Source organism: Anarrhichthys ocellatus, unplaced genomic scaffold (genome assembly GCF_004355925.1).
Source record: "Anarrhichthys ocellatus isolate YVR2014 unplaced genomic scaffold, GSC_Weel_1.0 scaffold44, whole genome shotgun sequence".
Classification (NCBI taxonomy): domain Eukaryota; kingdom Metazoa; phylum Chordata; class Actinopteri; order Perciformes; family Anarhichadidae; genus Anarrhichthys; species Anarrhichthys ocellatus.
The window spans coordinates 1,499,488-1,513,460 of record NW_022280074.1 but is presented as its reverse complement, the minus strand read 5'-3'; the positions used below and the strand labels follow the sequence as shown (position 1 = coordinate 1,513,460).

At 43.5% G+C, this 13,973-nt stretch overlaps 2 protein-coding genes across 3 annotated transcripts; one reads left to right on the top strand and one right to left on the bottom strand.

Moving 5' to 3' along the window:
* Positions 1 to 215: 215 nt before the first annotated feature.
* On the bottom strand, positions 216 to 11,523 carry mmp23ba (matrix metallopeptidase 23ba). 2 transcript variants are annotated; one of them, XM_031868900.1, is made up of 8 exons: positions 8,492 to 11,523; positions 4,792 to 4,928; positions 4,324 to 4,463; positions 3,687 to 3,854; positions 3,396 to 3,560; positions 2,415 to 2,525; positions 1,262 to 1,388; positions 216 to 1,174 (listed from the first exon to the last, which is right to left on the bottom strand). In XM_031868900.1, exons 1-8 carry the CDS (start codon positions 8,624 to 8,626, stop codon positions 1,000 to 1,002), a joined length of 1,158 nt encoding a protein of 385 aa, XP_031724760.1. In that variant the 5' UTR covers positions 8,627 to 11,523; the 3' UTR covers positions 216 to 999. The 2 variants fall into 2 exon arrangements, with proteins under 2 accessions (XP_031724760.1, XP_031724762.1); XM_031868902.1 differs by having other exon boundaries at positions 4,792 to 4,924.
* On the top strand, positions 9,768 to 13,530 carry ubiad1 (UbiA prenyltransferase domain containing 1). Its single transcript, XM_031868903.1, has 3 exons — positions 9,768 to 9,988; positions 10,898 to 11,522; positions 12,588 to 13,530. The coding sequence occupies exons 2-3, from the start codon at positions 10,961 to 10,963 to the stop codon at positions 13,073 to 13,075; spliced, it is 1,050 nt and encodes a 349-aa protein (XP_031724763.1). The 5' UTR covers positions 9,768 to 9,988; positions 10,898 to 10,960; the 3' UTR covers positions 13,076 to 13,530.
* The last annotated feature ends 443 nt before the right edge of the window (positions 13,531 to 13,973 follow it).

Here is a 13,973-nt window from a genome sequence, read left to right as displayed (position 1 = left end):
TGGTTTTAAATGGCTCTGCGACTTCAGAATCAAAGCTATAAATTCTTTTGATTTTCAGCCGAAGACAAACAAACATTATAGTACCGAAAATCCCTCGTCTTGGGATGTCTAAAGCCGGCGCTAAAATGGAAATGTTCATTTATCACTTTTATACATCCCCGGCCCCCCCCCACCGGAGCCCTAATGCAGATTATTACACCTGATGTGTTGAATAAACTGGGACGGAATGAGCTGCTAGTGGAACTGACTGCTCGGTCTCTGGAGGCAGACCGTTGGCTTCACTGTGAGGCTAGTAAAGTAAGCTAGACGTCTGAGGTGTTCCATGTGTGGCTTACGGTCCAAATAGTTCCAAAGGATGCAGACGGCATTGCTTCCTCTGGCTTAAGTCGTTTAATTTGGTCAGTGTGTAAATTATCCAAAAGGCATGCATCAAAGCAATGGCTCCTGGAAGTTGTTCAGACCCCTAAACAAACATACTTTGGGCTCATGGATGTATTTTGGATGACACTTTCTCTCAGGGTCCTACCCAGGAAGATTTTGTGTTCACTGTATATGAGAAGTAATATCTAATTAGTTCACATCTTAGGTAGGCGCCCCTCAAGAACCCCTGGGTGGCCTTGAACCATTACTGCCCGAGCAGTAGAAAGAGCTTTGAACAAATCCAGACTCTATGAACCCAGAGTAGACGTTACTGTCCAAAAACAACGCACGGATCTTTCATCACCAAATAAAATGAAAAACCGCAGCGTCTGTCATAAACATCTTTTCACAGTCAGGTGGTATTTCCACTAGAGTGCTACTTGTCACGGATCATTTATTATTTGCACATATTAACACGCATTTACACAATGACAATCGTCGATTAGACGTGGAAGATACAGGAAGAACCGTTATTTTTTTTTTTTTTTTTTCTTTCTAAAAAGAAATATGTGCCCGTTGTGAACGAGGTCCCCATGTGACCGCGTGTGTGGATGCGTCCCGTTCAGTGTGCGGAGGCCCTCAGAAGCGCACGCGCACTCTCCACGAGTAGTTCGTGAGGACTTTGTCTTTTTTCTTCACAACGCAGGTGTATGTGCCTTCGTTGATGGCGTTGGCCACGATGGTAATGTGGTCGTCTTTCAAGGAGATGTAGTTGGGGTGAGAGAACTCCAGCAGCTCCCCGTCCTTGTACCAGCTGAAACGGGAGTCATACGTTAGATGCCGCTCGGTGAAACCCACTGCGGTTAGCGGGACTGTGAGAAAGAGAGAGAGAGATACTCACTATACTTTGCCTTTCTTCGATGCTATTTTCTTCCCGCAGCGAAAAGTGAGCTTCTTGCCCTCGACGACCAGCTTGTGTTTGGTCCTCGGGGGTGTCATGGTGGGAGCCACAGTGGGGAAAGGAAATTCTGAAGAGGATTGGAAGGGAAACACTTAAACCTGAAGCTGATGCTCCAATATGAGACAAACAAAGATCAGACCTTTTGTGGTCTTAAAATGATCCTGACTGAAACAATCGTCTGACAGCAACGAAGACAAAGAAAAAAGATGATCCTACACCTGTGTCTTTAATAGTCTGGAGGCGTTCCAACTTTCCCTCGCTGAAACTCTGATTATTGTGAACCTTTTGGATACAGACCCTCATCGCGTCACTTAATGGGCTTTTCACAACCCCCTGAGCTGCCGGCGCCGCGGCTGTCCTACCAGTATAATCTCTCCCATCTGGTTTATGACAAACACAAACACAACAGGCCTGCCTTGTGATCAACTCAAAGTCTGCTTATAAAACAGTCGCTCTCGTTAATGCCGCAAAAATCCAAATTGACCTTGTGTGTCTCTAACCCTCAAGCCACAGTCTGAAATTCCAACGGTTTGGAGTCGCTCAGGAATTTTCCACAGCCGTACAACGTCTCCCAATCAACAATGAGGAACAGATTACAGCGAGCCAGGAATCATATCCTCTTTTCCTCTCTCCACGCTGACCCTTGTTGCTGACAAAACTCCTCAAAAGTCTATCTATGGGCTGCGATGGGTAAGAGGAGCCGTTTCCTGTTGTGCAACAGGAGACCTGATCACCAGCGCGCTCCGCAGTAACGCTGAAGTGGCTTAGGCTGTCAGACTGCTGGTGTGTTGTCAATACTTGGTGTGGAGACATCGATCAACCTGCACCTGCTCTGCTCTGTCAGTGTTCTGGGCTAAAACGCACATTTCCTCCCTGTGGACGCTGGTATTCTCCAGAACTACAGACAAACTCCTCCAGTGGCAAGTGTTACCTCCCTTTAAATCTGATTCTTCAAAACCCTCATCGCCGCTCTGCATGGCTGGACCTGTGTGCTCCCATTGCTCCATTGGCAAACGGTTCACAGCAGCTCCTTGCGCTGCTCAATTGAGAGAAAACTCTTCTCTCTGCCCCCCCCCCCCCCCCTGCATCTTACCATAACAGAAATCACAGCTGGAGGGGCAGTGCTTCTGCATCAGCTTCCGCTTGCTGTTGCAATAGCCTTTCCGAGCCCAGGCCGGACAGATAAATAAGCGGTCCAAACATCCTGGAGGAGAGGGGCAGATGGAGCAAGTAGGAAGAGGATCAGACAAGTTGGCAGCAAAAGTATTAGGATCTCTGATCTACTTTTGGTTCCAATGAAAATGACTCATCTTAATACACGCTAATGATGACTCATGAGTAGTTTATACAACATTCATTAGAGTTAGTCGTCAAAGACAAACTGTGGTCTACGTTCTGATCGATTGTGGCCAACATTTTGGACTGGATTTTTAGAGGTTTTGTACAGCTGCTTCTTTTCAAGACGTAATTCTTCTCACACTGGGATCAGACCACACAATATCTTTAACCTTTTGGAGATGTGTCAGATGAAGCCATCACTTAAATTCTAGCCCTGACTAGGCTGAGAGACAATTGTAGCTTGCCGTCTTTTATGACTTTCATGGCGTTCAGGTGATCAGGAAGGTGGTGCCAAGCACCGACTTCACTGTTCCACCTGAAAGCATCAACAGCATCATTCCTCTTTTGCTTTGGCATGTTTCAGCCAACATCAGGGAACCTGTTGTGAAAGTTGCTGTGAGGCGTTTCAGTTGTCTTCCCCTATGACACACAGCCCCTTTTCGTCGGGCGATCAGGCCTATTATGTAGTCTGATCCCAGCATTAGAACTGGATTTGCTTCTTTAGGTCTTGAGGACATTTTCCATTCCTTTAAGAGGCCTTAGTGGTTCACTTTTTGGGAGGAATTGCAAAATGTCTTCAAGACCCAATAAGTCCTTTTGCCTTCGACTTACTACTTGTAGACATCCTGTGTCCTGGATGACTGACGTCGTCAGATGCATTCATAATTGTCAAAGTCAAAAGAAGAGCTTTCCCATTTGTGTTCTGGTGGAAAGGTAAGAAGGATCGTCAACATACCGTAGAGACGGTGCAAGCCCCACACTTCATCCTGCGTGATTAGCTTGCGCCCTGTCAGAGTTGAATTCAGGTGCATTATAGCCTTCGGGTTCAAGGAATGCATGAGTCCCAGGACGTGGCCAATTTCATGAGTTGCCACATGGACGAGATCCGTCAGCCAAACCCCTGCAACACAGATACCGTTTGATTGTTTTCTCTTTCAGTTGCCCTGCACGCCACGAGCTGACCAGCATCCATCCCCTTATGGTTTCAATATTTGCAGTTTCAACAAACATGCTTAAAGACACATGCCTTTCTTCCAGCTAAAGCGCATGTTTCCCAGAATCCAGTATTCGTGGTCGTCAAAGTGGATCTCGCCAGTTGGCGGGAAGAACGCATGAGCCAATTCTCCTGTGATGCCGTCGAAACAATGGTGCAAGTAGGACTGCAGACAGTCGGTGTGGTTGATGGGGTAGAAGCCTGCCAAGACGGAGAGAGAGACCTCAGACACGAGGAGGGAAACCCTCACTTCATTATTTCTGCTCTGTGTAGACAACAGCAGGGGGATGATAAATGACAAAAGTGAAAGCTTTTTCTTCAGCCTTCACCTCGCAGGATGACAACCATTCCTCTCACTGTCCCTGACAATTTATGCAGGACCCTGGACTTTGCACCCAAAGGGACAGATAAAGCATAATTTGGGCTGCTCCGCCATAGGCTGACATGTATGTAGGTTAAGCGGTTCTTTTTTTCACTCAGAATTATGAATCATGCCGAATATAAGCTCGGTAATATAGTCGCGGCCAGTTTGATTTAATAGGTTTGGAGGCGAAGTCATCTCTGCGTTGACAGCGCGGAGAGAAAAACAGTACCGACAGAGCAGAAGTCTGGAGCTCGGGGCCAAGGAACATCTGTTAAGGATTGAAGCAGCCACATGCAGAGTACCCACCGATCTTCATGTCTGCTTCTTGGTCAGCTGGCACCTCTCTGAAGCTGAACGGCGAGACGTCGCTCCACATGCCAAAAGCCTTGGCGATGCCTCGGCGCGTGTCGCTGGCATTTATCAGGTTTGTGGGGAAGGAGAGCAACCTGCTCAGAAACAACAGCGATATGTGGTTATTACTGGTCTCTACACACATTCTTCTGCAGCAAGGGGGATCTGCCAAAACACAATGGCTACTGTTCAGACTGAATTCCCACAAGCACTGCAAGTACAGCTCCATTACTTGATATTCTCTTGTATCTCAGCTAGGCTTAGACTGACATGGATACTTTTAATTTGAATATATGTCAATATGAAAGAGATGAAGTCACTGTTTTCCTCAAGCAGTTACATTAATCTTGTCTACTGTCCAAATGTTTGTTCACCAAAAGCTGCTGTTGTGTTGACTAGAGGAAGAATTGTGCAAAGGAATACTTGTATGTTAGCTTCAACTTGTCCCATTTGAGCTGCTCCGGGGTGAGGGTGTAGCGCTTGTTCCTGGAGAGGTGAAGCACTTGTGACTGGGCCTCTTTGCGGATCCCGATGAGCAACACAGTGGTGTAAGCTTCTTCCTTGGACAAAGAAAAACCTTTAATTAATCACCTCGCACTGAAGTGAACTCCATTTGCGATCTTGACAGATACAGCTGCGCTCAGTTGCTGTTATTTCAAGGGCCTTGCGTCTGAATGTTACGCGTCACATTTATCATGCAAGGGCATTCCATCTCATGGAAACAGGAAGTGGTCAGCAGTTCAAGTGCTTTCCAAGCATAAAGAATGAGGCTTTTCACAGATAAGCTGTGTCTGATGTCCCTTTGAAGATGGACAATGTCTATTCCAAATCATCACGCCTGGACTCTACAATATTTTTATAGCTTTGAAAGGCCGTCCATGTGTACTTTGCATTTTATTGCTTTCATTAATATTCTGTGACTGAAGCTGTAGTTTTCCTTGGCTGCGATATTCCATAATAGCGATCACATCAGTTGATCAAATCTATCACTTTTCGAGGAGAAAGCTAAGTAATAAATCCACTTTCCAACACTTGAAGTCACTCTGACCCAAGGAGCCCATTCTGTGCTTGAGAGCAGGAAGACTTCCTGTCCTCACTGATACATTTAAGAGGGATTTAAGGGGACACGCATTGATACTGAAAAACTGCTGAAGCTACATACCACTGCTCATATACCACAAAATCTTGATTTAGTTACAATGGGCCACTCCATACTTCAACCATAACTATGTGCTTTGCAGACTGACAAGCGGAAATCCGGAGTGAGATGTGAGGGGATAAAAAGAGGGCATGCCAACCACAAACGGGTTGCAATGAGAAGTGTAAAGGCCTCAATATGCTTCAAATTGACTTGTTGTTCGATTGTCTAACAGCGTCGGAAACTACCTTTTGGAATCTGAAGTTCTTTCAAAGCAGACGACCAAACAAAAACGCTCACTTTACACAGCGTTTGGCCAAGTGTGTGGAGGTGTGAAAGTAGTCCGTTTCAAGCTTCTCTTCTCTTCTCTCACACAAACTACTGCCATTAGGGACGTACTGGGACTGAAGTTCTGGGACTTTAAGATGCAGAGGCCTTTTATGTGAGCGGTCAGAGAGTGTGAGCCAAACATTTTTTTGGCAGTGATTGTGATACTAATACAGTTGTTGTGGTATTAAGAGAATCTGAGGATGTTGAGGACCTTTCAAGACGCTTTAGGATGTCTCACCAACACCTGCCTCGTCAGTTCGTATAAGCACGTCACCACTGCACTGAATCAAAGCAAGACCGGCCAGACAAGCCCAGGTGAACTGGAGTGGAATCGGACCTCCCAAACCTCCCCATGCCCAGGCCGCCCCTGACTGCCATCGCTTTCAATCAACAACCGTGTGCAACACTAACAGAAAGGATGTGCGGTTGTCAAATGTCCCCATCTGTGTGATTCATCGCGTTGCACAACGTCTCCATGACAGCTGTGAACATGGTCAGACGACACCTAATAATATCTGGTTAGTTTAAAGCATACCGAGGCCTTTATGGTGTATACGATAATACCATACTATGATTAATACACTGGGAGGAAAATCACCGCAGTGGCATTAAATGAGCAAGAAAAACATAATTCTGCTCCACAAAATCATACAAATTTTGGTGACTTTTTATCAATCTTTCATAATTTGACTTCTTCAGAATCCAAGCATAATTCATATACGGTATATACATGTAGCAAGGAAAATCTGCCTTTGATCACAACCGGTAGACGTATGCAACAAACGCTCCAGTGCATGTTGTCTTACTTGGGAAAAGTACTGAAGATGGAGAGCAAAAACATCCCAGACACTCCCTTCACTTTGCATTCTACTCCTTATGCTCTGGTTCCTGTTCCTGCTTCGCCCAGTCAAGACAAATGGAAGCAGTACTTCCTTCATTTCCTAGTGAAACGTGGGGGCAGGCAGTCTGGCAGACTGTCCCACACTGCTGCTGAACTTGATAGCCTCTCTTGCTCACACATTCAATTTGATGTTTCTGTATTGCATTATACGTACTGGTCATTGTTTTAAACAACAGTTGCTTTCCTGGCCTTACCCTAACACACCAGAGGCTTGCGTCCTGTGATTTATGAAGTGTTTAATGTAGCGAGGCCAGTGCAGTTCTTTCAGTGTTGCGTCTCGTTGTTTTCAGTGCAAATCTAATGTCAGACTTTGGCACAAATAGAGATGAACCATAAACCACGAGGGCCGAAACAAACTCTCTAGGCTAAACCTTGAAGCCAGCGGTGAGCGCAGACTCTGAGGGCAAAAGATCTGAGGACGGATCCCAAAGGATCCTGGGGGGAGAGTCTGGAAGAGTTTAACCTCAATCCGTAAGACAGGAATTATGATTTGCATCCTTCAGAGAAACAAAGGCTATTTCCTGTTTATAATTCAACAAATTCAAACGTTCTGAATCTGTCACAGATTACAGTTATACACAAATTGATTGTCAACATTGACAGTGATAATTAATGGGATATCGTAATATAGAAAAATATTGTGTTTTCATGCATTTCTGATACATCTCTAGATTTTAAATGATAGAAATAGTGTATTGTATTTCAGTATACATAAAAGAAAACACGTCCAAATGCTCTTTGACTGCATTTTTGACCTAACTTTATGAACTAAGCGATCAATTTGGACTCTCATAACTATTTAACTTATGCTGCAATTCATTCTGGTAGAAGCTAGGCAGTTATGTAATCCTCAGCAGCAGTCTTCTTGATTGACACATTATGAGAGTGTGTGGCAAAGGAAATGACATAAAGCGATCCATCAGGCTCTGTATCACAGTGGGTGGGAGGCAGTCTGCAGGAACACATTTATCCAATTGACTGACCCTTTTACTGTACAGGGATCCATTCCATTGCCTAATCTAATTATGGTTTTCATCCAACGTGTGTGCCTTTATAACCGAACATTAATTAAGTCTGAAATGCACTGGGCTGTAACTGAGTGATTTCACGTGATGATGTCCAACTAATTATACGTTTTAATTACATGGACAGTTATTATGCAGAACTTCTGCATAATAACTGTTAAAGAAAATAGTGTGAATGATGCGGCTAAAAAAATCATTTGAAAAATCATTGATTCTGTTCTCGGACCTCATCCTGATACCCGTCGTTATCTGCTGAAGACCTGAATATTAGAATTTTATTTTACTCACTGTCAAATGTACACAATCTTTATGTACTTTTGGGGAAATGGGGTATCCATTAAGTATCACTTTATTTCATTATAATTGCTTCACACCTAGGCTACTACTGTATTGTTGCAAGACAGTGAGTAGGTGTTTAATCATTGAGGCTACTTAGAAAAATGAGTTAGCCTACACTGTTTAAAATAAGTTCTGCCTCGTGTAATAACAATACTCAATAAAATAAAAAAAACAATAAAATAAGGTCAAGCAACACCATTCTTAGTATATAGCTTCACAGAAACGTATGGCAAATGCTAAGTCACAGAATTTTGATGGAGTTTAGGGTTGCGTTTTTTAAAAAATGATTAAGGACACAACTTACTTATATAATTAGAAAATTACAAACTAGACACTATATTGGACCTCACAGTCGCAGTTCTTACATATCATGAAGTGGTCACAGCATACCTCTAACCTCCAGGAAGGAAACGCGGTGGTTTGTTGCATCCCTGCGACCAGAATACTGAGAAGCGCGGCAGCCAGCAGAGGAGCGAAGCCCCATTCGCCTCTTCGCAAACTTCTGGGAGTCTGACAGCACGCCATGGCTGCGATATCACACCTCCAGGGGGAAAACAAATAATCCTTCAGAGAAGACTACGCAGGTTTATCATCTGTGCCCGCGAACATTACTCCTTGGCCATTGCACCGTCCGGCAGTGTGTTGTTACTACGTGGGTAGCTTCTGGTGCTGTGTGCGGCAGCGCAGTTAAACCTGCGGACCGGGTAGTAAAAGCGGTGCAGACTGCATCTGTTCGGCTCTCTTCCGCACAGTACGTCTGCCAGAGCTCTGGTTTCATATTACTGTAGATGGGGCATTGGTTCAGCGTCGAGACGATCTAATGAAAACCAAACGCGCTCTGCCCATCAAACCACTCGTTGGAGCTCCGTGGAAGCAGAATCAGATGGCTTATTTTGAACAAGTTTTTCTGAGATTTATGTAATGCTGCTGGGGTAAAAAACAGTAGTTGAGGCTTCTCCTTATCCCAATTTTGTATCATGCACAGACACTTTCAGGGCAGACAGGGGAGAACACCGTGAGTTTGAGTTTCCCTTTTTAATCCCATGATTAAGAATACAAGATCAAATCAGGCCTCTGGGATCTAACACAACTGGTGCTTACAGTTATAGTGGTTGTGCAATTTGGCTCATTGGCTTGGTTTATGGGACACGTAAGCGGAATAGATATGTCTTTGACAATATTACTTCCACCTGTGCTTTTCCTACATGTGAGTCAAAATTCCAGCGACCCTCAACTTCAGCATAAATGATGAAGGGGTGTTAGTTAACATGTTTTAAAGCCAATGCGTATTGCTGCAGTCTTTGTTCTAAAATCCATGTACATGTTAGCTTCAAGGGTTGACCTGGATTTGTTTAAACTCTGTGAACACAACATTGTAACTCATGGTTAAAAATAATATACCTCTTCTATCACAGGATTTTTCCTCCAGCAAATTCATGTGAACACAGTGCATGTGCATGTGCATGTAAAGTATGTACTTTACTTTTTTTATTTTATTTGACTCTGTACAAATTACAGCAAGTCCTTATTGTTAATAATCTGAGGAATAACCTTTATAATTCATTTATGTTTAGTATTTAACTCCTCTCTATAAACTAAATATATATATACATTTTGTATTTGTAATTGTTTGTAGGAATAAAATGCTAGTCGGAACCATTGTACGAGAAGCTGTTTCTTCGACCCCTGTACGAAGTTGCACAACTCGCGGAGGAAATGGCGGCCATCAGGTGTAGAACGGTTTATAGTTGCCAACCAGTCAAGTACCTTCGAAGTTGACGCATTAGACATGTAACTGTCTCTCGCCGTATCGGGGTCAGTGGGCACAGAAATATGTTTGCAAGTGGAGAGAAAGCCAGTTTGTGTCGGACGGTGAAGACATAACAGGTGAGAGCCGCTGTCAGACATTTCCTCCCCTCTGTCCCTGCAGAGAGACATTAGCTCCGTGGCTGACCGGTTAGCTTTAATCCCATAATCTCAGGAGTTAGCCCGAGGTTGTTTGCCCCTCCTGGACACGGTGTCTTTATCGAAGACGCAAGCGTGTTTGGTAGTAACAAAGTCTCTCCAGTATCTGAGTGTGGGTGGTTTTAAACGAAATGCCACGTGTGTTGGCAAGCCAAACAATTAGCAACTAACGTTACTGTAACGTGGCTCACTTTATTACACAGCAGATAGCTAATACCAGACCCTCTACCCAATGGGCCTGCTTTGGTCTCTTACAGATCTGCTGCAACAATATTTATCATGCAATTAATGCTCCTACTTAAAACTAAATGTACGACGTAAAAATGTAACATATGGAAAACGTCTTAAATTGTCGGATTATGTAAAAGTGAATGCTTAATTAAACTTGATGAACATATAAATTATACTGTGATCTGTAAGGAAGGCAACAATAAATTGCTAACATATGGAAAAAGAGTTGGGTGTGGCACAATATCGTTATTGCAACTTTAGTGTGGGAAATTTAGACTTCATGCAGCCCTGTTATAATTTAACGAACTCATCAATGCATTTGTTTACTTCAGAACGCTCTAGAGGGATGCATTAAAATACAAAATATAGTGTATATATATTTATATTAGTCCATAGTCTTGACTTAAATATCAGGAAATCTTTACAATCTCACCAATTGATCATGCCAACCTACAATAATAATTGATGTTTGTGCTTACACGGTGCTGCTACACATTTCTTTAGACCTCAGAGTTCTGAAATGTGTTACTCAGCCCTTTATTATAGAACCGGTACAATACCTATCTAGACTTGTAACTTTGTCTGTTTTCACTGCTACAGGAACCCCAGACTCTTGACATTTGGAAACATTGCTGGTACAGTCCGACCCCCTTTTGCAGAAGAATGGCCAAAGAGCAGAAACAAAGCAGGGTGGAAACTTTTGTACTGGCTGGATCAAATGGTCACAATGGCCAAGAATGGCAGACTGGCCTGAGTAACATGGCCCATCATCCTCCAGGCACGAGCCACATGTCGAGGATGGCCCGCGTCGCTTCAGACGTGAGGCTCAAGTGTGCGGCCTACGTGCTCGCACTGAGGCCGTGGAGCTTCAGCGCCTCGCTCACGCCGGTGGCCCTCGGCAGCGCCTTGGCGTACAAACTGGGGGGTTCTGTGGACTTGGTCATCCTGATGGTGTGCGCGGTGACCGTCCTGATGGTCCACGGGGCGGGAAACCTTGTGAACACCTACTATGACTTCTCCAAAGGAATTGACCACAAGAAGAGCGACGACAGGACTCTAGTGGATGAAATCTTGGCTCCGCAGGACGTCGTTATGTTCGGAGCGCTGTTGTATTCTTTGGGGTGCTTGTGTGCCACTCTGCTCTACTTCCTGTCTACCCTTAGACTGGAGCACCTAGCCCTCATTTACTTCGGGGGACTGTCCAGCTCTTTTTTATACACTGGAGGTGAGTGAAATATTAACAATATTAACTATATATATATATATATATATATATATATATATATATATACACACAAACACAATAGTTTGATTTAACTACACTGGGGTATTCCCATACATTTTCTGAGAAATTTTAGTCAGTATGTACTTTTTAATAATCAATTTAGACTACATTAATATTCATCACGATATTTTTGTGATTTCATCAGGATATGATTCCATTGAAAGACGATATATTATCATATTGAATTGTCTCCGAGCCCTATAATTGAGAAAATGTTATTACTCTACATTTGGCAGATGCCTTTGTCAGCATCAGCTGTTCCCCTCATGTTTAATCACCAACTGAGCCACAGTCGCCTGTATTTTGGGTGAAACGGCCCTTTTAAGGCAGTTGGTGTATTTTTCCAACACGACACCGATGTGTTACATTTCTTCATGAAGCGGAGTGTGTTTCTGAATGACTGTTGCTTTCTCACTCTCTAGACTGGAAACGTGTACAACTATGCACAAAGTCCATCACGATGTCATACATCTTGCAGTTTGTTGTAATGATTGGATGCAAACCTCAATTTCAGATTTGGGGCAATTATTGTTTTGGTGTGTTTTTTTTTTTTTTTAACCTAAAAATGTTAAAAGTAAATAATAATAATAGATAGGACTCTACTGTCACCGACACACATGTAGAGGTCAGTTTGACTCCTCATGGTGAGTGCTGCTCATCCTGTGAAAACTGTTCTCTGGAGGAGTGTTGTCCAGTCTGAGTAAATAACGCTGATTATGTAATCCGGGTTATCTCAGTTTGGGCTTTTAGACTACAAATTCCAACCTGGGAGGGAGGGGGGAGTTTGACAGACTGCATTTACCAAGCAGAATGAAAAAATATTTAATTCATTATGGGATGTAAAGGATTTCGTTTAAAAAGGACCAAGGACTACAATTAAGGGTACCACAGTCTCTGCAGCATTGATTTTGATCATTTTTTTAACTAAGTTGCTTGCATACTATTAATTACACACACACACTCAGCACCTTAAAGAGGCCCTCTGTGAACTGTGTTTCCCCCCAGGCATCGGCCTCAAGTATGTGGCCCTGGGAGACGTGGTGATCCTCATCACCTTCGGCCCGCTGGCGGTCATGTTTTCCCACGCGGTGCAGGTCGGCTATCTGTCGGTGCTGCCGCTGGTGTACGCCGTGCCGCTGGCCCTCAACACGGAGGCCATCCTCCACAGCAACAACACCAGAGACATGGACTCTGACAAGCAGGCGGGCATCGTCACCCTGGCCATCCTGATAGGCCCCACGCTGTCCTACGTCCTCTACAACCTGCTGCTTTTCGTCCCCTACGTGCTCTTCTGCATCCTCGCCACCCGGTACACCATCAGCATGGCGCTGCCTCTGCTCACGCTGCCCATGGCCTTCCCTTTGGAGAAGCTGTTCCGCAGCCGATGCTATGCCAAGATCCCCCAGAAGACGGCCAAGCTCAACCTCCTCATGGGACTTTTCTACGTGTTCGGGATCATTCTGGCCCCCCCTGGAAGCTTGCCGTCACTGTGATTAATAGGATTTGAGAATTCCTCATTTTCTTGTTTTAATGCAGAATAGTTTATGTACCGCTTTGTATTTGTACAAAGCTCTTTGAGGGCTTTCGCTGGCTTTAATTTATTGTCATATTTATATGTTAAACAGAGATTTAGTTTAGGTCCACCTCTGTGACACTGACGGCATAATCTGGGGTATTTTTCAGTATTAAGCCTGCTGTAACGTTTTGATATGTTGGTGTCATTTTGTAGAGATAGGCAACACTTTCATCGGATAATAAACTTACAGTTGCCATATTTGTTGTTCCCCAAGGCACAACACTGATACGTGAAAACATTAATAAGCCCCTAATCTGATATTCTCAACGTTGTACTCTCTGCATGGTACATGCTCTTAAATTGTTTTGTTTTTTTCCCTTTGGAGAGCCAAATAGTATTTCATTTGATTGTAATAAAACTCACTGATGCTGATGTCCCATGTGTTCATTTTGGATCAAAGTTCCCTTTGAGTGCAGTTTGATAAGTATTGGTTTAATGATAAATTAATGAATAGTATTCAAATATTTTTTTGTTTACATGGTAAGAAGATGGAAGTAAACAGATTTCAAAATATGGAAAAAAAATCAGACTAGGTTTTATATGCGATGCAACAGCGTACATAAAGAGATAAAGCAGTACCTCGATTCCATTCAGAATGTGGCAATTAAATACAAAGTTTGACTATTTGTCAGCAGCAGGTTATGTAATACTGTCAGTGTTTCTACATGAAAAGTTCTACATTATTTCCTTTTGTGTTGAAACAACTTATATCGACACTTCCTGGTAGCAGACAAAATATTTAATCTGCAAAGAGACGAATATTAAACGCCACAGGAATATGATTTTATTTCTTTGTGGCACAATCCCTGTGACTT